The 15,124-nt window shown below is 45.1% G+C and overlaps 2 protein-coding genes across 2 annotated transcripts; one reads left to right on the forward strand and one right to left on the reverse strand.

The window, feature by feature from the left end:
• Positions 1 to 455: 455 nt before the first annotated feature.
• MRPL35 (mitochondrial ribosomal protein L35) lies at positions 456 to 10,482 on the reverse strand. The gene is made up of 4 exons (XM_004590727.3): positions 10,227 to 10,482; positions 5,503 to 5,692; positions 3,295 to 3,439; positions 456 to 826 (listed from the first exon to the last, which is right to left on the reverse strand). Exons 1-4 carry the CDS (start codon positions 10,267 to 10,269, stop codon positions 638 to 640), a joined length of 567 nt encoding a protein of 188 aa, XP_004590784.2. The 5' UTR covers positions 10,270 to 10,482; the 3' UTR covers positions 456 to 637.
• A 343-nt stretch (positions 10,483 to 10,825) lies between these two features.
• Positions 10,826 to 11,785, forward strand: LOC101524420 (eukaryotic translation initiation factor 1A, X-chromosomal-like). Its single transcript, XM_058667402.1, has one exon. It carries the CDS (start codon positions 10,873 to 10,875, stop codon positions 11,305 to 11,307), a length of 435 nt encoding a protein of 144 aa, XP_058523385.1. The 5' UTR covers positions 10,826 to 10,872; the 3' UTR covers positions 11,308 to 11,785.
• Positions 11,786 to 15,124: the final 3,339 nt, after the last annotated feature.

Here is a 15,124-nt window from a genome sequence, read left to right on the forward strand (position 1 = left end):
TTTATAAACTTGACTGTCTTAGGTGCTGTGTCTTGAAAGTTATTTCTCTGTCAAACTATACAATCAGCATTGACAGTAAGTCTTCCTACCCTTGAAACAAAAATTATAAGTAATCAAAATTCCCTTTGCCCTAAGTTAAATATGGTAGAAGCTGTGTGGTGGCCGTTCCAGTGGGTGTGGCTATAGACTCCCAGGCCCCATCTGGCTCTGGCTGAAAGGGGCCAGAGAGCTCTGAAGCCCTGCCCCAGGGACCCCGTGTCCCCCCACCCCACCTCAGGCAGGCAGTTCTCAGGCCTGCACTGTTCAAGTGACATCACACGGCGCTAGCAGAACTTGTGGGCTCTGGAGGCTTTTTATGTTTTTCCTCACTTGAGCTGTCTGGCAACAAAATAAGCCAAACTGGAACAACTAGGTAAGCCACTACCATGTATTAGAAATAACACACCATTTGAGACTTCCGGTTTCCTACCAAATCTGGGAACATTTAATACATTCTGTCTTAAAACTCTCAGAAGTTTCATACCAGTGTTGCGTGTTTACATAGCACTTGTTAAGTTTTATACTTATTCATTCTTGCAGAAACATCATAGTCACAGACAGACATAAGCAGTGACTGACGAGCCACGATACTTCCACCCTACACTCTGAGGTTCGTGCGATCGTGGTACTTTTGATAGGGATCGTCAACATACCAGTTTCGTCTCTTCCAGAAAGATGTGGTCATTTTATCTAAGAGTTTACTCTGGGTTTTATTGCAGAATACTAATTCCCTCAAGCGTTTCTTCCTTGCAGTGCTCTTTTTCCATAACTTCTTCTTATAACCAGCCTGTTGGAAAATACAACACAGGCATGTTCGTGGTCTATAGCTGTTCAGGAACAAAAGCTACTATTTTTCAGAAAGATTCTCAGAGAGGGATGAGTAAGAAAAACATGAGTAATTTGAAAAGGAAATCATAATATTTTGGAAGAATATTTAGATTAATATCAGAAAACAGAGCTAAATAAATCTATGTGCTGATGATAACAAAAACATTAGGAACTCCCAGATGAAACTGCCAGAGAAAGTGTTTCCAGGTTCTCTACATTAGTGAAAGTTACTCAACCTTAAGGTGTATTTTACAAGGCCCAGTGTGGTAGCCTAGTGGCTAAAGCTCTCGCCTTGCACATACCACACACCAGGATACCATATGGGCGCTGGTTTATGTCTCCATTGATTCACTTTCCATCCAGCTCCCTGCTTGTGGCCTGGGAAAGCAGTCAAGGACAGCCCAGAGCCTTGGGACTCTGCACCTATGTGGGAGACCTGGAAGAGTCTCCTGGCTCCTGGCTTCAGATCAGCTCAGCTCTGGCCATTGTGACCGTTTGACAAGTGAACCATCAGACAGAAGATCTTCCTCTCTGTATATCTGCCTTTCCAAAAACATAAAAATAAATATTTAAAAATAAAAGAGGCAGCTGGGACTGGGACATAAACTGGTGTCCATATGGGATGCCAGTGCTAGCAAGAAGACCAGCACCATTTTTTTTTCTTAATTTTTCATGTGTACTACTTTCCTCATAAATTTAGATTTTGAGCACAGCCCTTCTGCACATAATGTATACTCTTTGGGGCCCCAAGCTGGTGCTAGATATTACAACTAGAAAGTACAATCAGATTATTTATAGTAACGTGAGCGTTCCAGAGCCTAACAACAGGGACATTGGGAGCAGCGCAAAGCAAATCACCCATCTCCTCTTACCCAGGACCAGAAGAGGACCTGGAAGTTACTGGTGTGTTAACAAATGGTAGGAAATATTTCCAGAGGTCAAATTCACAAAAATTAGAACTTGAGCTACTTAGGGGATACAAGCGCTTCTCTGACTAGTGCAGAAGACTAAGGTGGAAGAACTGGGGCAGGCAGACATTGGCCCATCCTAGCAGACTCTGCCTGGGACACAGGCATCCTCTAGTGCAGTGCCTGGGGTTCAGTCCCCGCTGTGCCGTGACAGCAGCTTCCCGCTGGTGCCCATCCTGGAACACGGCATCTGACGGCTCATAGTTGGGTATCTACAATCCAGAGACCCAGATTAAGTCCCTGGTTCTTGGGTTCATTATACATATTTGGGGAGAAGATTCGTAGGTGAGAGATCTCTCAGATTAAAAAATAATAATAATAATTCAGTGTTTCTTCAGTGGAATATGTCAAGAGTTCTAATCACCCTAGCAGTCTCCAAATTTATGACAGTTAATAACCCAAAGGATAATCCTTTCAGTCTTTCAGATACTGAGAAATTTCTGCCAGCTATTACATCTTTAAAAGGTATCAAATTTTGATGTTTAAAGAATCAAATAAGGGGCTTGGCAGCGTGGCCTAGTGGCTAAGGTCCTCGCCTTGATCCCATATGGCTGCTGGTTCTAATCCCGGCAGCTCCACTTCCTCTCTGTCTCTCCTCCTCTCACTATTTCTGACTTTGTAATAAAAATAAAATATATCTTTAAAAAAAAAAAAGATGCGTCTAAAAAAAAAAAAAAAAAAAAAAAAAGAATCAAATAAGCCTCTAGGTAATACGAGGAAATTAGGATTTGAAGAGCTGGTAAAACTTAAGCATGGTTTTGGGAAACTGTGACAGTAAGCTGGCTTTCTAATTATCTGCTTATTCATTCCTTGAATAAAGATGTGAATGAAACAGTCCAGGCAGGCTCAAGACATGCCATGGCACAGGAAAGAGCAGTAATTTTCCAAGTCTCCCAGGGAGGTTGGAGTACCCAGATACACTCATTCTCAGGGCTGTCTTAGTGATGCCAATCATATGTGCCAACAGAGAGGAAAACTTGTAAACTGGAGGGAGAGGGGGAGATGCGTGTGGGCCTCATGTTCTGCCATGAAGACTAAGCTGCAGAGAGAAGTCAAGCCAAGGTAGCGGAAAGGTTTCTCAGAGCCCCAATTTAATCCACACACAGTCTGCTGTGCTGTTTGAACACCAGGCTCCAACAGAGGACCCAACAGGGCATTAAGTGGCCAGGGTTTCAGAGGACTTCTGGTAATCACTAAGCAAGCCCACACACACTAGGGTGTGCCACGTAGGCACACCTGCAGTGCACCTGTCCCACACTGCAGATGGGGCCATCGGGAATGTTCCATTTGCTTTCAGAATGTTTCATTGACATGGAGATGCCTGTCAAGCTGGTGCTTAGGCAAAGCACTGTCAAGTCTACTTGCGAGAAGACCGGTCAGTGAACAGACTCCCTGCACTCTGCTTCATGCTCACGTCTGGCTCACCGTCCTTTTCCTCTAAAGCGGTGTGAGGACTTACCTTTCTCCTTAACCACAGGCCAGAATGGAGCCTGAGAAACCTGTAGATGACGGCTTTCACCGTCTTCCTCTTGCCTTTCTGTGTACTGCAGTATGTGACTGTTCTGGCCGGCAGCTCCAGGACATTGGGAAGCAAGGGAGTCACTCTAGAAAACATTTTTAAAAGTGCAACTCAGCAGTTAGACTGATGAAATGCTAAAATCTGTTTCTACACTGGAAATGAGGGTAGGTACTGGAGTGCAGCAGGTTAAGTCACTGCTGGGGTAGCCCACCTCCCATATAGAGTGCCTGGTTCAAGTCTGTGCTTCCAACGCAGCTCCCTGCTAACGCATCTGGGAGGTGGCAGATGATGGTCCGAGGACTTGAGTTCCTGCCACCATGCAGGAGATCCCGATGGAGGTTCCTGCCTTTGGCCTGCCCTGGTTCTAGCTGTCATGGGCACTTACTTGTGGAAGGAACCAACAGACAGATTTTTCTATCATTCTGCCTTTCAAATAAATCCTAAAACAGCAACAACAAAAAATGAAGTTTTTTCACTAGAATGGAGCTGAATCTTTTTAAAAGATTTAACTGTTGCTGCCAGCATCCTCTATGGGCACTGGTTCATTTTCTGACTGGTTCACTTCTGATCTAGCTCCCTGTTAATGGCCTGAGAAAAACAGCAGCAGATGGCCCAAGCATTTGGTTTCCAGCCACTCAAATGGGAGACCTGGATGAAGCTTCTAGCTCCTGGCTTTGCCCCAGCCCAAGCTCTGGCTGTTCCCATGTTGGGGGAGGGTGGTCCAGGGGATGTAATTTCTCTCACCTTCTATCACTCCTTCAAAAAAATTTTTTTTTCCTAAAGATGTATTTATTTGAAAGGCAAAGTGACAAAAAAAAAAATCTTCCACCTGCTGGTTAACTCCTCAAATGGCATTAACAGATGGACAAAGCCAGCAGCCAGAAGCTTCTTCCTGGGCTCCTGTGTGAGTGACGGTGTGCAAGCACTTGGGTCATCTTCCACTGCTTTCCCAGGCACATTAGCAGGGAACTGGATGGGACGTAAAGCAGCCAGAACCTGAACTGGTGCCCATATGGGATGCTAACGTTGTAGGTGGCAGCTTTACTCACTACACCACAGCAATAGCCCAGATAAATCTTTATGTGTTCATTTGAAGGGCAGACTGACTGATAGAATGACATTTTCCATCCACTGTCCACTCCCCAAATGCTCAGAACAACCAGGGCTGAATCAGGCCAAAGCCAGAAGCAGCAACTACATCCTGGTCTCCCACATGTATGGCAGGGACTCGGGTACTTGGGCCATCTTCTGTTGCTTTCCCAAGTACATCAGTAGGAAGCTGGATTGGAAATGGAGCAGCTAGGACTTGAATCAGCATTCCCATATGGGATGCTACTGTTATTGCACCAAAATATTGGTTCTTGGAGCTGAATTTTACTTACTTCAAATGACCCATGACACTAAGCATAAATAAGAATAGCAACTGTTGGGCTCGGCACTATGCCCTTGTGGCTAAAGTCCTCGCCTTGAACACGCCCGGGATCCCATATGGGCACTAGTTCTAATCCTGGCAGCTCCACTTCCCATCCAGCTCCCTGCTTGTGGCCTGGGAAAGCAGTTGAGGACTGCCCAATGCTTTGGGATCCTGCACCCATGTGGGAGACTGGAGGAGGTTCCTGGCTCCTGGCTCCGGAGAGGCACAGCACCGGCCGTTGTGGTCACTTGGGGAGTGAATCATCGGACAGAAGATCTTCCTCTGTGTCTCTCCTCCTCTCTGTGTATCTGACTTTGTAATAAAAATAAATCTTAAAAAAAAAAAAAAGAATAGCAACTGTTACCAACTTTTTAAATCCACCCCTCAGTGAAAACAATGTATTCCATTACAGTTTGACCACCTGATGATTTACCCAACTGCCCACTAGGTCCTAAACTCTTGTGACGCCATGCTGGGTACCCAGTGGTGCCTGAGAACTTGCTAATAGAATAAGCACCTAACACAGCTGTAAGCTTGTAAGCTTGCCATCCAAGAAGCCACACAGACTGTATCAAAATTGTGCTTTGCCTGACAATTATTCTCCCAGTTTGTCAAGCAAAGTCAATATAATTAAGCCATGGACAGTACAGGATATCACCTACTTCTAAGATGCTTGCAGTATAAATGCTTTAGAAATGTTGGCCGAGTACCATGTTTATTCAGACAAACCCTACCTGTTAAATATGGTTGTAGAAAGTCCACAAGTAAGGTTTGTGACCGATGTGACAGGTCTGGGAGGAGAAGAAACAAGTGGTGTCTGAATATGACTGAAATGTCTGGTGGACAGTATGGAAATAGCACAGGCATTCCTGGTGCTGTTTCGACATCCTGGAGATGCTATAATAGACAGGGGCCGTAAGATTCCTGTAAAGACAGAAGCAAATATATATTCTGCTACTCTTAAAATACACATCCAGATATTTGAAATTATGCAACAGAGCAACCAGACATTACAGATAACATACCCTCAACATGAGACTCATCCAGGGAGGTGTTTTGTTTAACCAAATTAATGGAGCTATAACTTCCATACCCTGTTAAATAAATATACAGGAAGTCATGGGTCTGAACTGGGTACCTGCACTGGGCCCACCACACCAAACCAACATACAGCTTCATTACAGTAATAAAGGTTTGGCTGGCTGGCAGAAGATCTGGTAACCAATTGAAACCAACGGACCAGCTAAATGTAGTCCATGAAGTTGTTTTCTTTGACTCACTCCACTTTGACTCAGTTGTTTTTCCCTAAATGATGTCAGACCACATTGATGGAGTTCTCAGATCCTGTTCTAGTTCTGGGGATTGCCCTATTTACACATTGTTTCATTTTGCTCAAATAAGCGCTACTAAATTTAAGTAGCCTAAGTAAATGTTTTTATTATTATTTCATCTTATTGGAAAGTCAGATTTACAGAGAAGAGCAGAGACAAACATCTTCCATCCCTGGTTCACTCCCCACATGGCTGCAATGGCTGGAGCTGAGCCAGTCCGAAGCCAGAAGCCAGGAGCTTCTTCCAGGTTTTTTTCTACATGGGCGTGCTTTCCCAAGCCATAAGCAGGGAGCTGGATGGGAAGTGGAGCAGCCGGGGTACGAACTGGAGCCCACATGGGATCCAGGCTGATAGCCACTAGGCCATTATTCTGGGCTCAGAATGTTCTTTTTTATTTATTTATTTATTTTTATTGGAAAGTCAGATATACAGAGAGGAGAGACAGAGAGGAAGATCTTCCATCCGTTAATTCACTCCCCACGTAGCTGCAGTGGCCAGAGCTAAGCTGATCCGGAGCCAGGAGCCCAGAGCCTCCTCCGTGTCTCCCACAAGGGTGCAGGGTTCCAAGGGTTTGGGCCATCCTCGGCTGCTTTCCCAGGCCACAAGCAGGGATCTGGATGGGAAATGGAGCAGCCAGGATACAAACCTGCACCCATATGGGATCCTGATGGTTGCAAGGCAAGGACTTTAACCGCAAGGCTATCGCGTGAGGCCCTGGAATGTTTTTTTAAACACCATAAAATCACCTAATTTATATGCACAGTTCCATGATTTTTTTCAGAAAATTTAGAATTGTCCAGCCATCATCATGATCCAGGGTGAAGTATTCCTATCCCAGTACGAGGGGACAAGACACAGGTAACACTAACCGCTTATCTTACATTAAGGAGACAGAACGCCCCCAGGCAGTGCAGCAGCTGGTAGGAGACACAAGAGCCTGGGTCCTTCCTGGAAGGACAGCAGAGTGGTAAGGGAGGATTCAGGAAGAAAAGAGGCACTTAAGTTCCCTTCCAGCAAATGAAGACCTTCAATGGGGAAGAGCACATTTTAGGCAGGATGAACCGTGCAGGTAAGACCTGACCGCTGAAAACAAAAGTATGTGCTGGTTGGGGACCAAACCCGCCACAGGGGCTGCTCACTGCCTGTCTGCCTGTAGCAGAGATGCCTGGGGAAAAGCAGTGGAACAGGCGCTCTGTGTAGAAGGTGGATTGCCAGGAGCAGGGATGTGTGGCTGCTGTGCCCTAGCAATATGAAACCAGACAGAAACAGGCTTACTGAATCACTGAATGACCTATGTATCCACCTCCAGTTCCAAACCACTTGGGAGAAAGGAGCCTCTAGGACCCCCTACTGCCCTGTTAGGGAATTGCCCAATCCACTTGTTCCAGAATAGCCCAGTGAGATCAGGATGAGATGTTCCTGGAGTGGTGGTAGGAAGCTGCTTTACTGTTTTAAGTGTGTCAAGTGCAATAGACAAACACTGGACAAACAGTGCCTGCACAGAACCCTGCGCTAAGTGCAAAGAGAAGTGACCTGGCTGAGGGGGAAGCCACATGCCTCCCCAACCTGATAAAAACACCTGTTTGGCTTCATCAGAGAACCAGTGGGGGAACCTCTTCACACACTGCTGTCCCCTGTGTACTGAAATTAAGTCCCCAGTTTGGGTTACACATCGGCCTCTTGTTCATGTTTGTTTGGGAGTGACCCTAAACACCTGGAGTTGGCCCCCAATCCTTCCCTTGTAGTCAGACTAAATTGTTCTTGCCTGTAAATGAGATGGAGCTCTGACTCCATTGGTAAATTCTGACTAAGTCTAGTGTGGGGAGCAAGAATAGTCATGTTGAAAAGTTCCATGTAAAATTGAACACATAAAATGATTGATTTTTGGGCTCAGCAGCGTGGCCTAGTGGCTAAGGTCCTCGCCTTGATCCCATATGGCTGCTGGTTCTAGTCCCGGCAGCTCCACTTCCTCTCTATCTCTCCTCCTCTCAGTATATCTGACTTTGTAATAAAAATAAAATAAATCTTTAAAAAAAAAAAAGAAAAGAAAAAAAAAATGATTGATTTTATGGCACGTAAGTTCATCTTTGGGACAAGCACTGTGTTTCTACGTAGGGAGCCTGCATCCCATACCCAAATGCTAGTTTCAGTCCCAGCTACTCAGTTCTCCCCCAGCTTCCTGCTAATGAGCACCTCTGGGAGGCAGCACTGGCTGCTCAAGTGCCTGGGCCCTGTTACCCACATGGGAGATCCACATGGAGTTCCAGGCTCCTGGCCCTGGCTTGGCCCAAGTCTAAATCTTGTGGCCATGTGTGGAGTGAACAGGCAGGTAGCAGATCTGCCCTCCTCTCTCTCTCCCTGCCTTTCAAAAGAGAAAGAGAGGAAGGAAGAAAGAGAAAGAGAGGAAGGAAGAAAGAAAAAGAGAATGAAGGAAGAGAAGGAAGGAAGGAAAAGAAAGGCTAAAACAATGAGATACTTAAATGAGCAAAATGTTTAAGTCGGCATTTCATAAACTGAATTCCAAAAGCTAACACACATGTATAAACACACGAAGGCTCATCAATCATTAGAGGAAGGCCTATTTAACCTTCAGTGACACAGCACTTACAGAGCCACCAGACGGCCAGACAACACCAATGCCTTGGTGAATCTGTGCCCTTCCCACAACTCGGGTAACCCAAAATAAACACATCACTTTGGTTTGGTAGTGCTGGGCAAAACTGTATAGATACATAATCGGATCCAGTTATTCCACAGCTAGTTTATGCACATGCAGAGCCACACGGGACACAAGGTTCATCAGCATTGTACCTTAACTGGCCCCACATGGAAACAAGTGCTCATCAACAGAAGAGAGATATGTGCAACACAGAATACTGCTGGCCGCGACAAGGCGTGATGGCTAAGGGCAACCTGAATGGCTCTCACACTGGCACTGAAGCAGGCAGGGGAATGGCTAGCCCACAGACTGGATGAGGCCTACAAAATCGTTCTGTCTGGCCTTGCCCTGGCACTCGCCATGGAGACTCAACACTCAGCAAATCTATGGCAGGCCAATTTTTAGGATGGATCATTTTGTAGAGGCCAAGGAATGATGTCCTCGATATCCAATTGGCCCTAGACAGAAAAATGGTTTCATGTCACAGCTAAAGAGGATGTTCTGCAAGATTCTGTTCATGGGAAATTCAAAAGTATGCATAGCTAAACGCTATGTTATTGAGAGATGCATGTACAGATGCTAAGACCTCACCGACAGGCAAGAGACTACTTGTAAAAATCGGGACTGTGTTTCTAAAGGTGTGTAGTTTTGACCAGGGATATGTGTATGCAGGAGCTCTGGCAGTGGCTTTGGCCTGGGGGGAGTCCCAGGTCTGCTGTGGCATCGCCTAACACTGAGCTCCCCCGTTTTGTGCACGCGCACACACACGCAATACCCATAAAAAAGGCTTTTCTCTAAGTTGCATCATTACTTTTTTCTTGGCCTTGCTGTTTCTGTTGTCCCGCTGATTTTTATCCAGATGTGATGTATTTTCATGAAAGAAATGTAATCATCCATGAGTGATTTTTTTTTTTTTGCTGCTCACGCACAGCCCACTCGTGGGCCGCAAGGGAGGCACGTATGAGTGATTTTTTTAACCTACTGCAATTAGTCCTGGGCGGGGAAGCTCCTGTGCCCCTCCATCAGGCTCGCCTCAGGCCCACCCTTGCACGGGGCGCTGCAGTTACATGGGGGTTATCCCTGACAGCAACCCCCGGCCGACCACCCGACCACCCGACCACCACTGGCTGCAGACACACAGCCAATCGCCCTGGCAGGCGGCACTGGAATCCCAAATGCAAAGAAACGCACAGCTCTGCAGGTCAGAAGGCCTGGGCCTCAGGTCCCAGCCTGAGTCGGGACGTTAGCCGGGGCCCTGGGCGTCGGCCCTGCCACCCTCCGTTTCCGTCTCTCCCGTAGGTGCTCTGAGAGAAGGCGAGGAATGCGGACCGGCGCGCGGCTGCCGGCCACGCCGCCCTACAGGAAGTCCGGAGTAACCCCCTGGCCGCCAGTACCGCTCCTTCCCCCTGGTGTAGACCCCGGTTCCAGGCCTCCGGTCTGTGAGAGCACCTCGCCGGCGACCACTCACCTGTCGCTGCTCTCACGGCCCCGGCGAGCGCCACGGCCGCCATCTTGCCACACTCGCCTACGGTGGCCGCAGGGGGCGGAAAAAGAACGCGACAGAACAGCGATGCGGGCGGAGTCGGAGACAGGAATGTCCACAAACTGACAGGCCAGATTCCTTGGTCGCCACCAAACGGCCGCCTGTCAGATATCGCCGACCATATAGACTCGAATATCGTTTTATTAGCACATGATTGAAAAATCTATTTAAAATAATTCGAAGACTTTTTTTTTTGCTGTTTATTAAATTCAAGAAATAGTAGTGTCCAACGCTGGAAGATGGTAGAATAAATGAATGAGAAAAGGTTATATAGTGCAAGAAAAAAATTTTTTTGAAATAAATCTGCGTCAAGTAATAACATCTAAGACATTACATACGCACATCTTGTGTGTGTTTTGCACACGGGCTTGTCAGCTCTCCCGTTCTTTTACTCCTGAGAACCAGCGATGGCACACACCATCCTCAGGTGCAGCTGCTGGCCTCGCCTCGGGGGGACGTTGCGGCTGGGCCGCCAGGTTCGGTCAACCGTTTCTAGAATAAAGCTCCGGGCGGTGGTGGGCAACTACCGCTTAGGGAAAAAAAGAAGCTTCGCGAAGCTTCTCTCGTCAGCATGCCCAAGAATAAAGGTAAAGGAGGTAAAAACAGGCGTAGGGGTAAGAACGAGAATGAATCTGAAAAAAGAGAGCTGGTGTTTAAGGAAGACGGACAGGAATATGCTCAAGTGATCAAAATGCTGGGCAACGGACGGTTGGAAGCCATGTGCTTTGACGGTGTCAAGCGGCTCTGCCATATTAGAGGGAAATTGAGAAAAAAGGTTTGGATCAACACTTCAGACATTGTACTGGTGGGTCTGCGAGACTATCAGGATAATAAAGCAGATGTAATTTTGAAGTACAATGCGGATGAAGCCAGAAGTCTGAAAGCCTATGGCGAGCTTCCAGAGCATGCTAAAATCAATGAAACGGATACGTTTGGTCCTGGAGATGACGATGAAATCCAGTTTGATGATATTGGAGATGATGATGAAGACATTGATGATATCTAATTGTAGTCAATGTTTTATATTTCAAGTTTTCTGAAGATGTTCTACAATTGGGAATTTTGACCATCTACTTGTTAAGAATAGAACTTTCCTTTGCTTGAGTATAATTTGTTAAAGCAGATTTTCTTGTTTTGTTTTAATGTATTTACAATATTTGTTTTTAAACTTGGCGCTCTTGAGAGCCCAGTATATGGTGTAGTGGGTAAAACCACCACAGTGACATATCCCATTTGGGCGCAGGTCTACTTCCCATCCAGCTGTATATCAATGGCCTGGGAAGAGCAGCTTGAGACAGCCTAAGTGCTGGGACCCTTGTCACCCACACATGAGACCTGGGTAAAACTCCTGGTTTCTTGCTTCAGCCTAGCTCAGCCCTAGCCACTGGGGCCCCGTGGGGAGTGAACCAGCAGATAGAAGACCTCTTTCTTTTTCATCCTCTCTCTGTAACTCAGATATATTTTTAAAATTTGGTGTTGAATTATCTTAGAAGACATGTGAGTATTTTGTTCATCAGGTGTAATTTAGAGGCAGAAGATCACGGTATTTGCTGTTAAACTATTAAGAAGGAAATGTCTTTTCTACAATGACAACCACATTTCCAGTACACTGGTATTTTGTATCAGTTGTTTGACTTAAAATTGTCATACATTTTCGAGCTAGAGGTCTAACTAATCTGTTTAGTCTGTATACTCTGTATGTTCCAGGAACCCACATGCTCTATTGAGAAAATTTTATAATATTTAAGGATGATACAAATCTGCATTTGGAGTCATGTCACCTTATGTATTAACTTCGATATACATCATTGTTACCATTTGTGTTTTCAGCCTTAAAAATAACTTCATTTGAAAAACAAAAGATGATAACCAGTTAAATAGTCCCTAGATGATAACATAGTAGCTGATACTATTTTTATTTAAGATGCATAGAAAAATATTCAGGGACTTTCTGATGGTAAGCCACATGGAATATGGTTAAAAGGTTACTAAATAAAAGTTGTTCACTGCAATCTAATTTTGAATTTTATAAACAACTGAATTTCAGTGTTTAAGTGGAAAATGAATTTCTTGTTAAATTTTGTAAACACACACAAAAAATTCCTTCCTTTTAGGGTAGGCATTGTGATCCGGAGGGTTAAGGACCCAGAACCATCAGGGACACCTGCGTCTCAGGTCCAAGTGCTGGTTTGAGTCCTGGCTACTCTGTTTTTTCTCTTTTCAAGTCCCTGCTTTGAACCTGCCAGGATCCCATATGGACACCAGTTCTAATCCCAGCTGCTCTGCTTCCCATCCAGATCCCTGCTTTGGGAAAGCAGCTGAGGACAGCCCAAAGCCTTAGGACCCTGCACCTGTGCAGGAGACCTGCAAGAGGCTCTAGGCTCCTGGCTTCGGATCAGCTGAGCTCTGGCCGTTGCGGCCACTTGAGGAGTGAATAAGCGCAAGAAAGATCTTCTTCTCTGTCTCTCCTTCTCTCTGTATATCTGACTTTGCAATAATAAATCTTTAAAAATTTTTAAAAATTAGGATTCATTTGAAAGAGTGATAGAGTGTGGGAGGAGAAAGCTAGTCCATTTGCTGTTTTACTCCTCAGAGGGCAACATCAGCTAAGGTTAGGGTCAGGACAGTCCCATCTCAAAATTCTTTCTGAATTGTATCTACACAACCCATTTTGTCATGGTAAATAACATATATACAGGTTCCAGAGACTAGAAGGAATGAACATCTTTGGGGGCCATTATTCTGCCTACCACACAAATTTAAATATATACTACATAGGGGTAGCCACTGTTTTGGAATGTCTGCATCTATATCTGATGGCCTGTTCTAAGTCCTAATTACTCTGCTTCCTGTCCAGCTTTCCATAATGTATCCTAGAGACAGCAAGATTCCTGTCACCCATGCAGGAAACTCAACTGGAACTCCTGACTCCTGGCCTTGGCTTGGCCCAGCCTTGATTGTTGTGGGCATTTGGGGCATGAACCAGCGGATGGAAGATTCCCTCTAGCTGTGTCTTCCAAATTAGATAAATAAAAACATGTTAACATTTTTTAATGAACTTAACTATTTCCCTCAAAATAGAAAAGCAGTATTTTTACTTTTTTTCTCCTGTACATCGCTTTTTTAAGATCTAGCATAATAAATTGGATCTTAAAATTTGCTTCAGTATTCAATTTCTTATGCTACACCAGGTAGCTTCTGGTAAAACTCTATAGCATCATTATGAGATAATGAAAGTAAAAAGGAAAATAATATTAATATTACTATGGAAAGTTATTCTATGGACCAACCTTCAAAGTGTCTCATGCTTCTAGGGACCTCTGAATTCGATTTTAACAACCTCTGAGATGGCTGCACTTTAGTATTTCTGGAATGTAGAGTACTTAGGTGGGAAATGAACTGAGAACACTCTTGCTGCCATCTTGGTTTTCCATCTATGATGGCCACTTTGGATTTAAAAAAAAAATGCATGTAATCTGGAACAGAACATTGAGACATTCAAAAAGGCTCTTTGAACTGGCAATGGGAGTCACTAAATGTTGTTGAACACACATGTGATGTGCTTTAAATGAGTTAGTTTGGGAGAGTCTTGATGTAAAATTTTAAAAGTTTTTTAAAATTTACTTATTTATTTATTGGAAAGGTAGATATACAGAGAAAAGGAGATATGGAGACAAAGATCGCCTGTCTGCTGGTTCACAACCCCAAGAGGCTGCACTGGCCATAGCTGAACCAATTAGAAATCAGAAGCTGGGCTTGGCGTGGTAGCCTAGTGGCTAAAGTCCTTGCATTGCAACCGCCAGGATTCCATATTGACACCGGTTCTAATCCCGGCAGTCCCACTTTCCATCTAGCTCTCTGCTTGTGGCCTGGGAAAGCAGTCGAGGATGGCCCAAAACCTTGTGGAGGGGGAGCCCTGCATCTGTGAAGGAGACCCAGAAGAGTCTCCTGGCTTCGGATCAGTACATCTCCGGCCATTGTGGATATTTGGGGAATGAATTAGTAGACAGAAGATCTTTTTTTCTGTCTCTCCTCCACTCTGTATTTTCCAATGAAAATAAAAAATAAAAAATAAATCATAAAAAAAGAAACCAGAAGCCAGGAGCTTCTTCCAGGTCTCCCACACAGGTGCAGGGTCCCAAGGTTTTGGGCCATCCTTGACTGCTTTTCCAGGCCACAAGCAGGGAGCTGGATGGGAAGTGGAGCAGCCAGCACACGAATCAGCACGCATATGGGAACCTGGCAGGTGCAAGGCAAGGATTTAGCCACTAGGCTATCACTCCAGGCCATGACGGAACATTTTAAAGTAAAAAGTTCCTAACTTGTATGTGAAGATTAAGGATTTGTCTAAATAAAGTGCTAGGAAACAACAAATCACTTTTGAAGTTTCAGATATAAAAAAAAAAAAACTTATTTGAAAAAGAGGTGATAAGACAGAGAATCTTCCATCCACTGGTTCAATCACCAAATGGTCCCAACAACTAGGGCTGGAACAGGCCAAAGCCAGGAGACTTCTTCTGGAACTCCCTTGTAGGGTGCAGGAATCCTAGTACTTGGACCCTCTTTCTGTTGCTAGATCAGAAGTGGAGTAGCCAGGACACAAACTGGTGCCCATGTGGGAATGTCGGTGTTGTCGGTTTAATCTACTACACCACAGCACCGAGCCCTGTGAGAATTTGCGAGTCAAAGATGTTGCTAACATTCAGGCTCAGGCTATGGCCATTGACATACATGGCTGAAGCAAAATGAAATGAAAATGGAAGTGTTCACTGGCACTGAAGTTCAAGATCAAGGCTGTCAGGAAAGGCCAAGGCACTGGCAGC

This window comes from Ochotona princeps, chromosome 8 (genome assembly GCF_030435755.1).
Source record: "Ochotona princeps isolate mOchPri1 chromosome 8, mOchPri1.hap1, whole genome shotgun sequence".
Lineage (NCBI taxonomy): Eukaryota > Metazoa > Chordata > Mammalia > Lagomorpha > Ochotonidae > Ochotona > Ochotona princeps.

Bases quoted from the DNA above. Each gene is read 5' to 3' on its own strand.
- MRPL35 (XM_004590727.3), bottom strand. From the start codon at position 10,269: ATGGCGGCCGTGGCGCTCGCCGGGGCCGTGAGAGCAGCGACAG. The intron at 5,693-10,226 runs GTGAGTGGTCGC...CTGTCTTTACAG, and splicing joins GGCCGTGAGAGCAGCGACAG to GAATCTTACGGCCCCTGTCT. The intron at 3,440-5,502 runs GTAGGGTTTGTC...AATGTTTTCTAG, and splicing joins TCTACAACCATATTTAACAG to AGTGACTCCCTTGCTTCCCA.
- LOC101524420 (XM_058667402.1), top strand. From the start codon at position 10,873: ATGCCCAAGAATAAAGGTAAAGGAGGTAAAAACAGGCGTAGGGGTAAG.